General features: G+C 42.0%; 1 protein-coding gene across 1 annotated transcript; it reads right to left on the reverse strand.

Annotated features, from left to right (window-relative positions):
• Positions 1–1500: 1500 nt before the first annotated feature.
• On the reverse strand, positions 1501–14594 carry LOC148113183 (mannose-binding protein-like). The gene is made up of 5 exons (XM_087871864.1): positions 14385–14594; positions 12189–12390; positions 10934–11041; positions 9431–9514; positions 1501–2156 (listed from the first exon to the last, which is right to left on the reverse strand). Exons 2-5 carry the CDS (start codon positions 12379–12381, stop codon positions 1780–1782), a joined length of 762 nt encoding a protein of 253 aa, XP_087727990.1. The 5' UTR covers positions 12382–12390; positions 14385–14594; the 3' UTR covers positions 1501–1779.

Below are 14594 nucleotides of genomic sequence, written 5' to 3' on the forward strand. Positions count from 1 at the left end.
CTTCCCCAAAACAAGGCAGTCCTACTGTCTCAATATTTTACTGGTCTTGGCAGAGTGTGGAAGATAAGAACAATTTTTTTTTGGTCTTTGTCTGGGCGTTTGTGTTTGTGTGTAGGAGTGTGATGGGTGAATCTGAATGTTGTATAAATTATGGAACGCTACTGGTGCAGAAGCATTCTTTGCTTGCAAAGGAAATGCTTTCATAGGGTCTCTGATTATTCTACCAGAGTAAGGAGTTCTATGCAGGTCTAAAATTTCCTGTACTGTAACTGGAGCTTTAGTTTTCTGAAAGAGAAAGAAGTCTAGTCCTCTTAAATGTTTTGAGAAGAATAAACTTTCAATCTCCCCCCCACAAATTATTAATACACGAGAATGATATGACTAGCGCTACCAGATAGAAAGGACGCGGTAGCTCAGTGGCTAAGACACTGAGCATGTCGATCGAAAGGTCGGCAGTTCAGCGGCTCGAATCCCTAGTGCCGCGTAACGGGGTGAACTCCCGTTACTTGTCCCAGCTTCTGCCAATCTAGCAGTTCAAAAGCACGTAAAAAATGCAAGTAGAAAAATAGGATCCACCTTTGGTGGGAAGGTAACAGTGTTCCGTGTGCCTTTGGCATTTAGTCATGCCAGCCAAATGACCATGGAGACGTCTTCAGACAGCGCTGGCTCTTTGGCTTTGAAACGGAGATGAGCACCACCCCCTAGAGTAGGGAACAACTAGCACATATGTGCGAGGGGAACCTTTACTTTTACCTTTACCAGATAGAAACAATGGATGGAAATTAATCAAGGAGAGAAGCAACCTGGAATTAAGGAGAAACTTCTTAACAGTGAAAACAGTTAACCAGTGGAACAGCTTGCCTCCAGAAGTTGTGGGTGCTCCATCACTGCAGGCTTTTAAGAAGAGACTGGACAGCAATTTGTCTGGAATGGAATCAGGTCTCCTGCTCGAGCAGGCAGTTGGACTACAACAGGGGTCCCAACCTGTGGGCTATAGCTCAGTACAGGGCCATGGTCTATTCGAAACCAGGCCATGAGAGTGGTGGGTGGCTTGCACCCTGCTCACGTGAGGGGTGCCCATTGGCACTTTCAGCTCCATTCATGCTCACAGTGGGTGGTTGTACACGCTACTCACACGAAGCTTTGTGCACACGAGCACATACGTGTGACTATTCCTCACACAAAACCATCACCTCCTCCCCCTCCACATACTGGGCAGCCAATCCGGAAAGGTAGGGGAAGGCTGGACTAAACCTATGAGGCCCCTTCCAACTCTGTTTATTCCATGTTCTATTTCTCAGAATTTTGGAGGCCTTTTCAAAGCTTGATCTGAATGGAACAACTGAAATGAACTTCAGATTTAAGGAGAGGACTATTGATTCCACAATTTGGGCTTTCTATCGTTCTGCTCAACAGCTTTTCCTAAGAGTTCAGAAACTTTGGAATGACACTTTTTAAAAATATAATAATGATAGTAATAAAATACTGTGAGACAAAACATACATGGAGAAAAACAGACAGTACCTCTATTATGTTCTTTTTTTTTCTAGTATAATTTTATATTTTCAGCCTGGAAAGCAAAATCAACACACTTATGCAGTTATTTTGTCCTCTCCTAGAACATGGACTGGCATCTATAGCAAGCCACAAAGATGTCAAAGATGTGTCAGGGTGTCATGGCATTAAGAGCATGTTGGCATGATGATGGCATGACATCAATTGAGCCCCTTGTCTTCTTCTTCCAGGGAGGCCCATGGGAATGGCAACGTTTGAGACACATCAAAATTCACAGATGATGAGTGTTTGGTGGTCACAGTTGATGTCATTCCATTGGGTGTCTGGGAGGAGTATCACACAGTCTTCTACTCCATCATAGTTGTTAGGCTCTGAGCTTTTCCAGTTGGTGTAGCTCACCGCCTGTCCGTTCAAATACACAAACTTGCCTTCCGTCTGGAGGTCACTCATACCAAGGTATATGTGCTTGCCGTTCCTCTTGGCCATTGCCGCCAAGGCCGTGTTCTCAGCTACGTTCCTGGCAACCGCCAGAGCTCCACCGGCGTTGCTGCAGAGAGCTTTCCCGTTTGCAAAATTGTCACTCTGACCAGTTGAAACGAAGGTTTTCCCTCCGACGGTGGTCACCCCCTGCATTGCGAAGACTAAGCAGAAATAAATCACCCATGAAAACAGCTTCCGGCCAATGAATAAACATCACTCAAGGCAAGCATTGAAGGTGCACAGTGACAGATCTCCTTCCATCTTAGCTTAGGGATTTAGCTGGCAACCATATCAAAATGATTTGTCACGCTTCTTCACTGTGGTTTATTCCCCAGCGAAGCCTAATCACCATACAAGGACTAACCAGGTCCACCAGCTAACCAGGTTTTGCACTGCCTTCTTCACTGTGGTTTATTCCCCGGTGAAGCCTACTCTCCATACAAGGACTAACCAGGCCCATCAGCTAACCAAGTTTGTCATTGCCTTCTTCACTGTGGTTTATTCCCCGTCGAAGCCTACTCTTCATACAAGGACTACTCAGGTTCACCAGCTAACCAGGTTAGCTGGTGGATCAAACCAAGAGCCAAGGTGGCGCAGTGGTTAGAGTTCAGTACTGCAGGCTACTCCAGCTGACTGCTAGCTCAGTAGGCTCAAGGTTGACTCAGCCTTCCATCCTGAGTAAAATGAGGACCCATATTGTTGGGGGCAATATGCTGACTCTGTAAACTGCTTAGAGAGCCTTGGTACTACAGTGGTTTAAAGCACCCTGTTATTAACACAGCTGCCTGCAATTTACTGCTGGTTCGAATCTCTCCAAGGCTCAAGGTTGACTCAGCCTTCCATCCTTTCTAAGGTAGGTTAAATGAGGACCCAGTTTGTGGGGGCAATAAGCTGACTTTGTATAAATATACAAAAGTATGAAGGCTATTGCTTAACGCACTGTAAGCCGCCCTGAGTCTCCGGAGAAGGGCGGCATATAAATCAAATTAAAAAAAAAAAAAAAGAGAGAGGGCTGTAAAAGCACTATGAAGGGGTATATAAGTCTATGTGCTATTGCTATTTGTCACTGCCTTCTTCATTGTGGTTTATTCCCCAGCGAAGCCTATTCTCCCTGCAAGGACTAATCAGGGCCACCAGCTCACCTTTTCCAATCCAGTAACTCGATCTAGCCCAATGCAAAGCAGAGTTTTGTCCAGAAATCATTAGGGCTTAGCTGTGGATAGATATTCCCTATAGCATTCTTAATTTTTGTAGCTTTTCTGCCTTACTTATAGAGCCTTTGTTAGTTTAATTTATTTTTCTCTCGGGGAATGGTCTATATGTGTATTCTTCAAAGCACTTTGCCCATTGATTATATACCCTGCAGGCTTCTTATTTATTTGCAGCCAGATTTAAATCTCTTGAATGCTCTTCAAGGAGTTTTTGGAAATTCAGAAGCAAGAGGTGAGCAGAGGGGGAAATATCTTTGTGGTTTGAAAAATTGGTCAAGTTCAATATCTAATAGATGTTTAAAAGAATGGACAGTGTCTTCTTCTTGTTTTTCATTGGGGTTTATTTTGAGATCCGCTAATAACAATGAATATTGTGACTTCCGGTTTCCTCGTCTTCGGCGGCGGCGGCGCCTTTTGAAGCTCCGCCAGCCCCGCCGCTTGTAGAGCCGCTTCGCGACTAAGAAGCGGCTCGAAAACTTCAAAAATCTCTAGGATTTTTGAAGAGAGATCACAGGGCACAGGTTGAGCCCCTGCAACCCCCCCAGGGAATAGTTTCTGGGGAGGGAACAGGAGCGGCTCCCATTCAACCTGCTGGAACTCCGGGCGGCGTGGGACAAGTCTGCTTCTGCAGAACAAGCCGGCTACAGGAAACTTTAAACTGAAAGAAAAGGAACCAGCCTTAATAAGCAGCATACTGTTACTTGAACCCTGAAACTCGGAATCGCAAGTATTAGAGTTTTCTTGGCTTTCTAATTTGAGTGAAAAAATGCGGATGAGTGAAAGTGAACTGTAAAAACATGGCGCTTAGCCTTAGAGTTAACGAGCTGGCGAGTGTGGATTGCTGAACTCATCTTGCTTTGTTACAAAGTTTCTAAACTGCTACGAAGTTGCTTCGCTTGCAACAAGAGAAATAAGAGAGAAATTTCTCCTTTCTCAATACTGGACTTTGCTTTATTTTGGTTCTTATTTGATTAAATCTGGGGGACTTTTTCAGAAGTCTTTGTGGAGGTGGGAGAGGAAGAAGAACTTCTCTTTTTAGTAAAACCAGCCTACGTGGCAGGATGGCCTCAAAGAAGCAGGAAGCGAAGGCAACAGGAGGTGGATCTCCCACACATAAAGCACAGCCTCCCCCAGTACAACAGACACAGACTCAGAAAAAAGATTTTGATGTGGGAGATTTAAAAGAATTTATTTCTAAAACTTTGGATGATAAATTTCAAAAATCTCAACAGGAGATAGATGATAAACTTCAAAAATCACATCAGGAATTTATGCAGGAAATTAATGAAGTTAAAGATATGGTGAAACAGAATCAAAACAAGGTGACCAAAAAAGTATCAGAAGTGGCGTCTGGCCTGGCAGAATTTATTGTGAAAGTCGATTCTAAAGTTGAAGAACTTAAATCAGAAGTTAATGTTAAGATGAAAGACAATGATTATAAAATTGCTGATGTTGACAATAAAATGCAAAGAGTTGAAAATGAGATTGTGATGGTACAATTCAGGGCAATGGAGTTTGCCATACGGCTTCGAGGAATTCGAGAAGAGGAAAGACAGGATTTGAGACAGGTTTGTTCTGAGGCCCTGGCCAAGATTCTACAAGTTAATCCTGATGTGGTTTTTCACAAAATAGATAAAATTTACAGAGTGAATTCTTGGGTGGCCAGACAAAGACAATTGCCCAGAGATGTGGTCATATATTTCACAGATAGAGAAATAAGAAATGACATCCTGCAAAAATCCTTTTACACTTCTGTGCAAGTGGGGGGCTCACGAATTGGAATTTATAAAGAATTACCTTCTAAAATGCTGAAAACCAGAAAAGAATTTGGCTTTCTTGTTAAGGAATTGCAAAATTTACAGATACCATTTCGGTGGGACGCCCCAGCTGGTATAATTTTCAGATACAAGGGAGAAAGATATCGTTTGAATACCGTGGAGAAGGCAGAGCACTTTTACACTACTATTCTTAAGGAAAGAACACCATCCCCACGTACATCTACAGTTTTGGAGATTAAGGAGAGTGATGAGAAGCAACCTCAACGAGAACTGCAAGAACAGTCTAAGCAGGAATTAGAGGAAATGCAAGGCGCAGAAGGAGGTTTTCTGGATGAGCCTTTGCTGGAATCTTCTCCAATCCTGGACCCGGTTCGGATGATCGAAGTTAAGGATCAACGCATAACTCGAGCTCAATCTAAGTTACTTAAACAAAAGCAATAACAACAACAGGAAAGACAAGACAAGGCAGTTAAGAGTACTGCACAAGAGACTGGAGCCATGGGGGGAGCAAGATCGAAGCTTTCGGATGACCTTCGATTATTCTGCTCTTTGCTCCAGAAAGATGAAGATGACGTTTAAGTGTTTATCTTGGAATGTTAATGGGTTGAATTCAGCACAGAAAAGGAAGAAATTATTTACATATTTGAAACAATTTAATAATGATATAATTTGTTTACAAGAAACGCATATCACAACTCAAGATCAAAAATATTTGATAAACTCCAAACTAGGAACACATTTTATATCTTCAACTTCGCAAAAAAAGAATGGTGTGGTTATTTATGTAAATAAAAAGTTAACAGCTCAAGTTATAGAAGCAGATGAAGATGGTAGATTTGTAGCAATTGAATTGCTCACAGCAAATGGCCAAATTCTTCTGATTGGAATTTATGCTCCCAATCAACAACAGGACCATTTCTATAAGATGTTACATACTAAAATACTGCAATGGGACTACAGATCTATTTTAATTATGGGAGACTGGAATGGAGTAATTGATTCTAAATTAGATAAAAAGAGTTTGGCAAAGTCTAGGATCAGATTACCACAGACTTTTTTTGACATGAAAGAAGATATGGAACTAAAAGATGTTTGGAGAATACATAATCCAAAAGAATTGGACTATACTTTTTTTTCTGATAGACACAGATCCTTCTCTAGGATTGACTTCATTTTGCTGTCAGATGACTTACTTGTCAAGACAAAAAGAACAAAGATTTTTCCAAGAACTTTGACTGACCATAGCCCAGTATGGATAGAAATTGAGATGGATAAGGTTGAGAGACGTTCTTGGAGATTAAATGAGAACTTGTTTAGATATGAAAAAAATACAACAGAACTTAAAAAGCATTTGAAAGAATTTTTTGAAATAAATTTGAATAAAGGTACCCCAATTGAAATTGTGTGGGACGCAAGTAAAGCTTATATGAGAGGGGTACTTATCTACATGAATTCTAAACATAGACTGTTTCGACAAAAGAAAAGATCTGAATTGGAAATAGAAATAAAGAGTAAAGAACAGTTACTTATTAAAAATCCAACAGATGAAAGAATATGCAGTGCTATAAAACTTTTGAAAGACCAATTTCAAATGCTTATGGCAGAACAAGTTGCAACAAACTTACAATATGCGAAGCATAATACATTTTGTAACGCTAATAAACCGGGCAGATGGTTGGCTTACACATTGAGGAAAAAACAAAGTATACGGACTATTGATAGTATTGATATTGGAGGGAAAGAAATTTTTCAACAAAAATTAATTAAAGAAGCTTTTGTGGACTATTATACCAAACTATATGCCAAAGAGGAGGTGCAGAATGGACTTATAGAAAAATATTTAAATGATAAAAGAGTTACAAAAATTACTGATCAACAAAAGGAAAGAATGAATTATCCTATAACAGAGGAGGAGATAATAGTAGCAATTAAACAGTTAAAAACAGCCAAAGCTCCTGGCACGGATGGTTTGACCGCAGTGTATTATAAAACTTTGCAAGCTGAAATGGTGGAACAACTCAGAGATTTATTTTGCAATATTCAACAAGGGGGTAAAATACCCCCATCATGGACAACAGCTTATATATCTTTGATACCAAAAGAACAAGTCGGTCCTAAAAAACCAGAGAACTATAGACCAATATCTCTTCTGAATACAATATAATCAATTACAATTGAGATGGAAAGAGGACCAAAAAACTGGTATTATGTTGCATGAGGAAGAATTGGTTAGACATATAAAAGAGAAAGGTCCAATGCATATCAAAAGGCTTTATAATGTTTTGCTAGAAAGGGACTCAGAAACTGAACTAGTTAAAGATTGTATGATTAAGTGGGCAGAAAATTTTGAAGAACCAGTGATGTTGGAAACATGGGAAAAAATTTGGGTTCAGAATGTTAAATTTACACAGTCGCAGAATCTGAGGGAAAATTTTTATAAAATGTTTTATAGATGGCATTTAGATCCCAAAAAGTTGTCATGTATGTACCCTAATGTTCAGCCAAAATGTTGGAGATGTGAATGTTTGGATGCTACGTATTATCATGTTTGGTGGACCTGTAGGAAAGTTAAGGCTTTTGGGATAAAAATTTGGTGGGTCATGCAGAATGTTTTGAAGAAAAAAATTCAATTCTCTCCACAATTGTTTTTACTGGGTATAGTTAAGGGTTTTACATCGGGTGAAACAAAATTGATATTGTATATGATAACAGCAGCAAGATTGTTGATAGGTAAATATTGGAAAAATGAAGCTTTGCCCACTATTGAAGAATGGACTTTGAAGATGGCCAGTTTTGCAGAGATGGCGAAGATTTCAGCATACTTAAAAGATTGTTCACAAGAGACTTATGAATGGGAATGGAAAAGGTGGATAGAATATGTTCAGAACAAATATCAAACTAGAAAGTATCAAATAGCTTTTATTTGAAAATAATGTATTAGAAATATTTTAATGTAATGAGGTAAAAAGAAAAATTATACAGGGGAGGGAGGGGTTCAAGTTTACACATAAGTGTCATACTGAGGGTTTTTTTTTTGTGTGTGTTTTTTTTCTTTACCAGTTATGAGTATATTATAGGGAAGTCTGGGGGGAGGGGAGGGTTAGGGAGGGTTAGGGAGGTTGGGAAGTTTGGGGGGTGGTGGTGGTGGGGGGAAAGGGGTGAAAATGTAATTGTAAAACTTTTACAATAAAAAAAAAACAATGAATATTGCCACCTCACTGGGCAGATAACACTTACATGAATTTATTTATAACTATATCTCCATGGAGGGAAGTAAGCAGTGAGGTACCCTAAGGTTCTGTCTTAGAGCAGGGGTGAAATGCTACCAGTTTGGACCAGTTCACCCGAACTGGTAGTAAAAAATGATACCGGTTCGCCAGAACTGGTAATAAAAAAAATGCTTTAAAAAGTAAAAAAAAAAAAAGTTCCAATGATCACCGGCACAGCTGATTGTCGCACAGCTGATCGTCGGAACTTTTCTTTTTACTTTTTAGGCATCTTTTACTACTGGTAGTAAAAAAATGCTTAAAAAAGTTAAAAAAAAAAGTTCCGACAATCAGTTGTGCGACCATCAACTGTCCCATGCAATTTATATTGGCTAGAAATCAGGAAATCCTGATTTCTAGCTAATCTAAATCTCCCAGCACAGCCGTTTCCCCCCCTCGCTGTTCTACTTACCTTTGCAGACTCAGAAAAGGCTTCTTAATGCTTGCTGTGCGCATGTGCGCAAAGCGAACTGGTAGCAGACTTCAGAGCATTTCACCCCTGTCTTAGACCCAGTATTCTTCAACAATATCATAAATGATTTAGATGAGGGAATCGAAGGGGAACTCATCAAATGTGCAGATGACACCAAGCTGGTGGGAATACCAAACACTCCAGAAAATAGGCTCAAGATCCAGATGGATTTTGATAGACCTGAAGTATCAGTACTGCTTTATAAAGCCTTAGTAAGACCACACTTGGAATACTACATCCAGTTTTGATCACCATATTATAAAAAAGATGTAGAGACTGGAGAGAGTGCAGAAAAGAGCAACAAAAAGGATTAGAGGGCTGGAGGCTAAATATATGAAGAACATTTGCAGGAATTGGGTATGGCTAGTCTAGTGATTGTTTGGCTTTTTTTTGGCTGCTGCAGCACACTGTGTCAACTCTGAAGCTGGTCTGACTGACGCAATCTTGGAAGCTTCAGTGTTGCCACACTGCTGGCTCATATTTCAGTGATTGGCCGCTAGGACTCCAAGATCCCCCTTGCAGTTACTACTATTGTGCCAAGTACCTTTTCATTTGGTTTTCTTACCTAAATGCAGATACTTTCCTCACCACTGAATGGAAGGGAATGAGTTGGCCACACTGCTTATTGTTACTTTCTTTGCCCTCCCCCAGATACTGCACACAAACACAAACCAACAAGTTAACCCCCAAACCCATATTCTTTCTTACTTTTTTTGCTTTTGCTAACTTCAGCTTGTAATGTCTGGATCGTCTTTTCCAAAGCAGCAACTTGCCTTTGAACTGTATCAACAGCTACAGAGAAAAACAGAGACAAGGAAACCTAATTAAACATTATTCCATTTATTCTCATCCCTTTATGTGTTCTCTTCAAGTAAACTCCGCTGATGACCTGAGACTCTGGAGAACATCAAACTTCATCATACAATGAAGCAAGAAGTCCAGAAGATACAACGTTGAATGGTTAACTTTCTTATTTCGGCCACTCCCACTCCCCCACCCATTTGATTTGTCTAATGTGGGGGGTATCCAACCTTGGCGAGTTTAAGACTTCTAGACTTCAGCTCCCAGAATTCCCCATTGCCCATGTTGGCTGGGGAACCCTGGGAGTTAAAGTCCACCAATCTTAAACTTGGCAAGATTGGACAGTCATGGCCTATTATATCTAGACCAGAAAAATCTTTATTGTACTGTGAAGCTCAAGTTCCAAAAGAAAATAAATAACCCACTGAGAAACAGTTTGTGGCAAATGAAGCCCCTATAATAGTGATGGCAAACCATTTCAGCACCAAGTGCCCAAACCGGAACATGCGTGTATGTGCATGCATATGTGCACACCAGAGCACCGGAAACCCAAAGACCAGCTGGCTGGCACAACTATGACTGTTATTTGGCTGTTTTCCGGTTGTTTTCTGGGCCATTTTGAGGCTGTTTTTCGGGCCGTTTTCAGGCCCAAAAAGCAGTCTGAAAACAGCCTGAAAAAAGGCCTGAAAATGGTCCGGAAAAAGCCTGGAAAGTTTTTGGCTGTTTTCAAGCCGTTTACTGGCACTCCAGTACTCACAAAGACCAGGTGGCATGCCAGAAACCAGAAGACCAGCTGATAACAGCACGTGTGCCACCTTTGGCAAGCATGCCATAGGTTCACCATCACGGCCCTATAATCATAGCTCAATGCAAATCCTGAATGCAAGTATTAACAGATCAAGCATTAACTAGTGTACATATTGAGAGACTAGTGTATTTGATAAATGCAATACTTTTATTTACTTTTTTTGTTCGCCAGGGGATAGATGTATAAATATAAAGAAGGGCTGCTTATATTGCCATTAAAATCAGTGTTTAGGTCAAATAAGAAGATTTAGATAAAAATAAAGAATAAATGCTAGTTTGGGACGAGCCCAATCCCTATAAGCTATCAATTGAGAAATTGTTTCCAGTTTGATGGAGGTAACCAGAGTCACACTTGAATCAGGAATTCTAAAACTTTGTTGAATTACAATGATCAAAGGTTTGCATTTGTTCTGCTAGGATTTGAGACAAGGAATGCTTTCCTGCTAGAATTTACATGGGGCTAGCAAAGCGAGAAAGGCAGAACTGTTGCTATTGATGGACATTGCAAAATAACCCGTGTTCGAGCTCTTCTTGGAAATATCAGAAACTCCCCTTCCTTCTCATGCAAGCAAAGCTCGCCATCAAAAAAAAAAACTTTCTTACCTGACATTTCTCCCTTTTGTCCTTTCTGGCCTTGGGCTCCTGTGCTCCCCTTTGGTCCTGCAGGACCAGCCTTCCCAGGGACTCCTTGTTGACCCTTCACTTGGAGGCCTGGGGTTTGAGACAAAGCAGCATCTCTTGGACTCCATTTTCCCAAATAGCCATCCCCTTCCCCAAGCCCCACTCAGCATCTATCCATCAGACATCTCCAACTCAAAAGGATGTCTGCCGATGACATGATGTTTTGCTAGGCTGAAGGATCATGGTATTCAGCCAGTTTGGACCAATTCGGGTGAACTGGTAGCGGAGATCTGCCCACCCGTCCCAGCTTTATGCTGTCCTATTTAGGTATGTTTTCGAGGCCGGGCGCATGCGCAGAAGGCATGTGAGGCAGCAAAGCACATGTGCAGAAGACCGGGTACAAATAAGTGAAACCCATCCCTGGATCAGTTGCATGAAAACCGAAGCAATTCTCAGATGGCTAAAGTAAGCAACTTTATTCTAGAATTTTCCCCAGATTCTTTCCTTCCCCTGGGAATGACCAGAGGGACCAACTTCATGGATCTTGGGGGGGAGGTCAAGTTTATGCTGCTTGCTGCTATGGAGGACTCTAAGCTAGGTCCTCGCTCAACCCCTCCTTCCAGCCTAGCTGGAAGTTTTCCAACATGACAAAAAGCAAAAAAGAATCTATAACTTTTGTATTAACTTCTTTTTGTTTAAATACAAGAATAAGATTAAATATACACCGTTATGTAATGAATATTTTATGTATGTATGTATGTATGTATGTATGTATGTATGTATGTATGTATGTATTTATTTATTTATTTATTTATTTATTTATTTATTTATTTATTTATTTATTTATTTATTCAATTTCCATACCACCCTTCTCCCGAAGGACTCAGGGCGGTGAACAGTTAAAATAACATACATATAAAATGTGAAATCGGTTAAGAATTTTCAACATAAAGATTTAGGAAAATTAGAAGAGATTTATGCCAGCCCGGCTTGGTGAAATAGAAAGGTCTTAAGTGCACGACGGAAAGTATGAAGATCTGGGATCATTTGTATCCCTGGGGGTAACCTGTTCCAAAAGGTAGGTGCCCCCACAGAAAAGTCTCTTTCCCTGGGAACCACCAGTCGACATTGCTTTAGTGATGGCACCCTGAGGATACACTGTGTGTGTGTGTGTGTGTGTGTGTGTGAGAGAGAGAGAGAGAGAGAGAGAGAGAGAGAGAGATTTCAGAAATTATACCTGTGTCTCCTTTCTCTCCTTTGGCGCCATCCCTTCCATCTCTCCCTGGTAAACCAGCGACTCCTGGGTTTCCACAAGCCAACACTGTGCAGGAATTTGTATCCCAACTCCTTGTCTCTGGAGCAGCAGCCAAAGCCACCGATGCTCCTAAGAAGAGCAGTAGCAAAGTGTTGAAAGGTTGGAGGAAAAACATGGTTGGTACCTTGGATCGAGAACAAAATTAAGGAGAGATTATTTGGGGTTAATAAGGATAAGGATAATTTTATTTCTATACCGACCCTCTCCCGAAGGACTCGGGCGGTGTACAGCCAGGTAAAAACACAATACAAATATCACAATTTAAATTTAAAAAAATATTAAAACTATTACATTTAAGGCCAATTAACTAAAAAACCCCAAAAATTTAAGAATTCCAAATTTAAAACTCAATTTATAAAGCTAGCCCTGCCTGTCGGAAGAACAGGGTCTTAAGAGCACAGCGGAAAACTCGGAGGTCAGAGATCTTGCGTATGTCTGGGGGCAGTTCATTCCAAAGGGCAGGGGTTCCCACAGAGAAGGCTCTCCCCCTGGGTGTCGCCAGCCGACATAATTTGGCCAACAGCACCCTGAGGAGTCCCTCTCTGTGGGAGAGAACTGGATGGTGGGAGGCTATCGGTGGCAGAAGGTGGTCTCGTAGGTACCCAGGTCCTGAGCCATGGAGCGCTTCAAGGTGGTAACCAACACCTTGAATTGCACCCGGAAGACCACTGGGAGCCAGTGCAGCTCACGCAGGAAAGGTGTTACATGGGCGCAATGGGTTGCACACATAATTACCCGCGCGGCCGCATTCTGGACCAGTTGGAGCTTCCGAGTGCTCTTCACCGGGAGCCCCATGTAGAGAGCATTACAGTAGTCCAGCTGGGAGGTAACAAGGGCATGAGTGACTATGCGCAAGGCGTCGCAGCCCAGAAAGGGACGCAACTGGCGAATCAGGCAAATCTGATAAAAAGCCCCCCTGGCCATGGCCATCATATGCTCTTCTAAAGACAGCCGTGCATCCAGGAGGACACCCAGATTGCGAGCCCTCTCTGGGGGGGGCGGGTAGAGAGTCTGAGCCTATTTCTCCCCATCCAGACCCATACGGCCTCCAGGCAGTGGGACATCACGTCAAGGGTATCATTGGGGTGGCCTGGGATAGAGATGTACGCTGAGTGTCATCAGCATACTGATGTACCCTCACCCCAAAACCACGGATGATCTTGCCCACCGGCTTCACATAAACGTTGAACAGAAGGGGCGAGAGGACCGACCCTTGCGGCACCCCCCAAGCGAGGTGCCTCGAGGTCGACCTCTGCCCCTCTGCCAACACAAACTGCGAGCGGTCGGAGAGGAAGGAGGAGAACCACCGCAGCATGGTGCCTCCTATTCCTAACCCCCTCAACTACTGCAGCATGATACCATGGTCGATGGTATCAAAAGCCTCTGAGAGATCTAATAGGACCAGAACAGAGGAGCAACCTCTGTCCTGAGCCCTCCAGAGATTATCCACCAATGCGACCAATGCCGTTTCCATGCTGTACCCCTGTCTGAAGCCTGACTGGTAAGGGTCCAGATAGACAGCTTCATCCAGGTACTGGGGGAGCTGTCGTGCCACCACACTCTCAACAACCTTCGCCACAAAGCGAAGGTTGGAGACTGGACGATAATTGGCTAATACAGCCGGGTCCAGGGAAGGCTTCTTGAGGAGGGGCCTCACCACCTCCTTCAAGGCGGCAGGAAAGATCCCCTCACTCAGAGAAGCATTTATAATCCCCTGGAGCCAGCCTCGTGTAACCTCTCGGGCCAGTACCAACCAGGAGGGACACAGGTCCAATAAACATGTGGCAGCACTAAGCCTTCCCAGAATCCTGTCCACGTCCTCGGGTTTTATTCATCATTTAGAATGAATAGACCAAAATAGATTGCGCGAGGTATCTGGATGATGTTCAAAGCTACATACTCATCATCAACAACATTCTCCAAGTAGAGATGACATATGAGAAATAAATAAATTAATCAAGTAGCGACATAGTTGAATTATTTAAATGGTTATTCAACCTCAGTTCTCCAGAACTTAGATTCAAGTTTCTCAGGAGGCAGAGATAGAAGTAGAAATTGCAAAAGATCTGCTGTAAAGATTTACAAAGCAGACTCTGCTATGAAATCAGTGTTGCTTACCAGAGTGTTCCTTGGTCAGCTAAAGCAGTTCCTTCACCCTGGAAAGAGATGAAGATTGATCCAGAAGGAGTAGAATCTCTTCTCTTCTCAACAGCAAGAAGAAAAAATAAAACCAGAAAGAGAAAAACGCGTGCAGAGGTGTGTTTTCCTTTATCTCTGCTGTTGCTCAGGATATTGGATTGCAAAACTAATCTTTGCATAGTTCTGTTT

The sequence above is a fragment of the Pantherophis guttatus genome, chromosome 6 (assembly GCF_059756535.1).
Source record: "Pantherophis guttatus breed Tessera chromosome 6, ASM5975653v1, whole genome shotgun sequence".
Taxonomy (NCBI): domain Eukaryota; kingdom Metazoa; phylum Chordata; class Lepidosauria; order Squamata; family Colubridae; genus Pantherophis; species Pantherophis guttatus.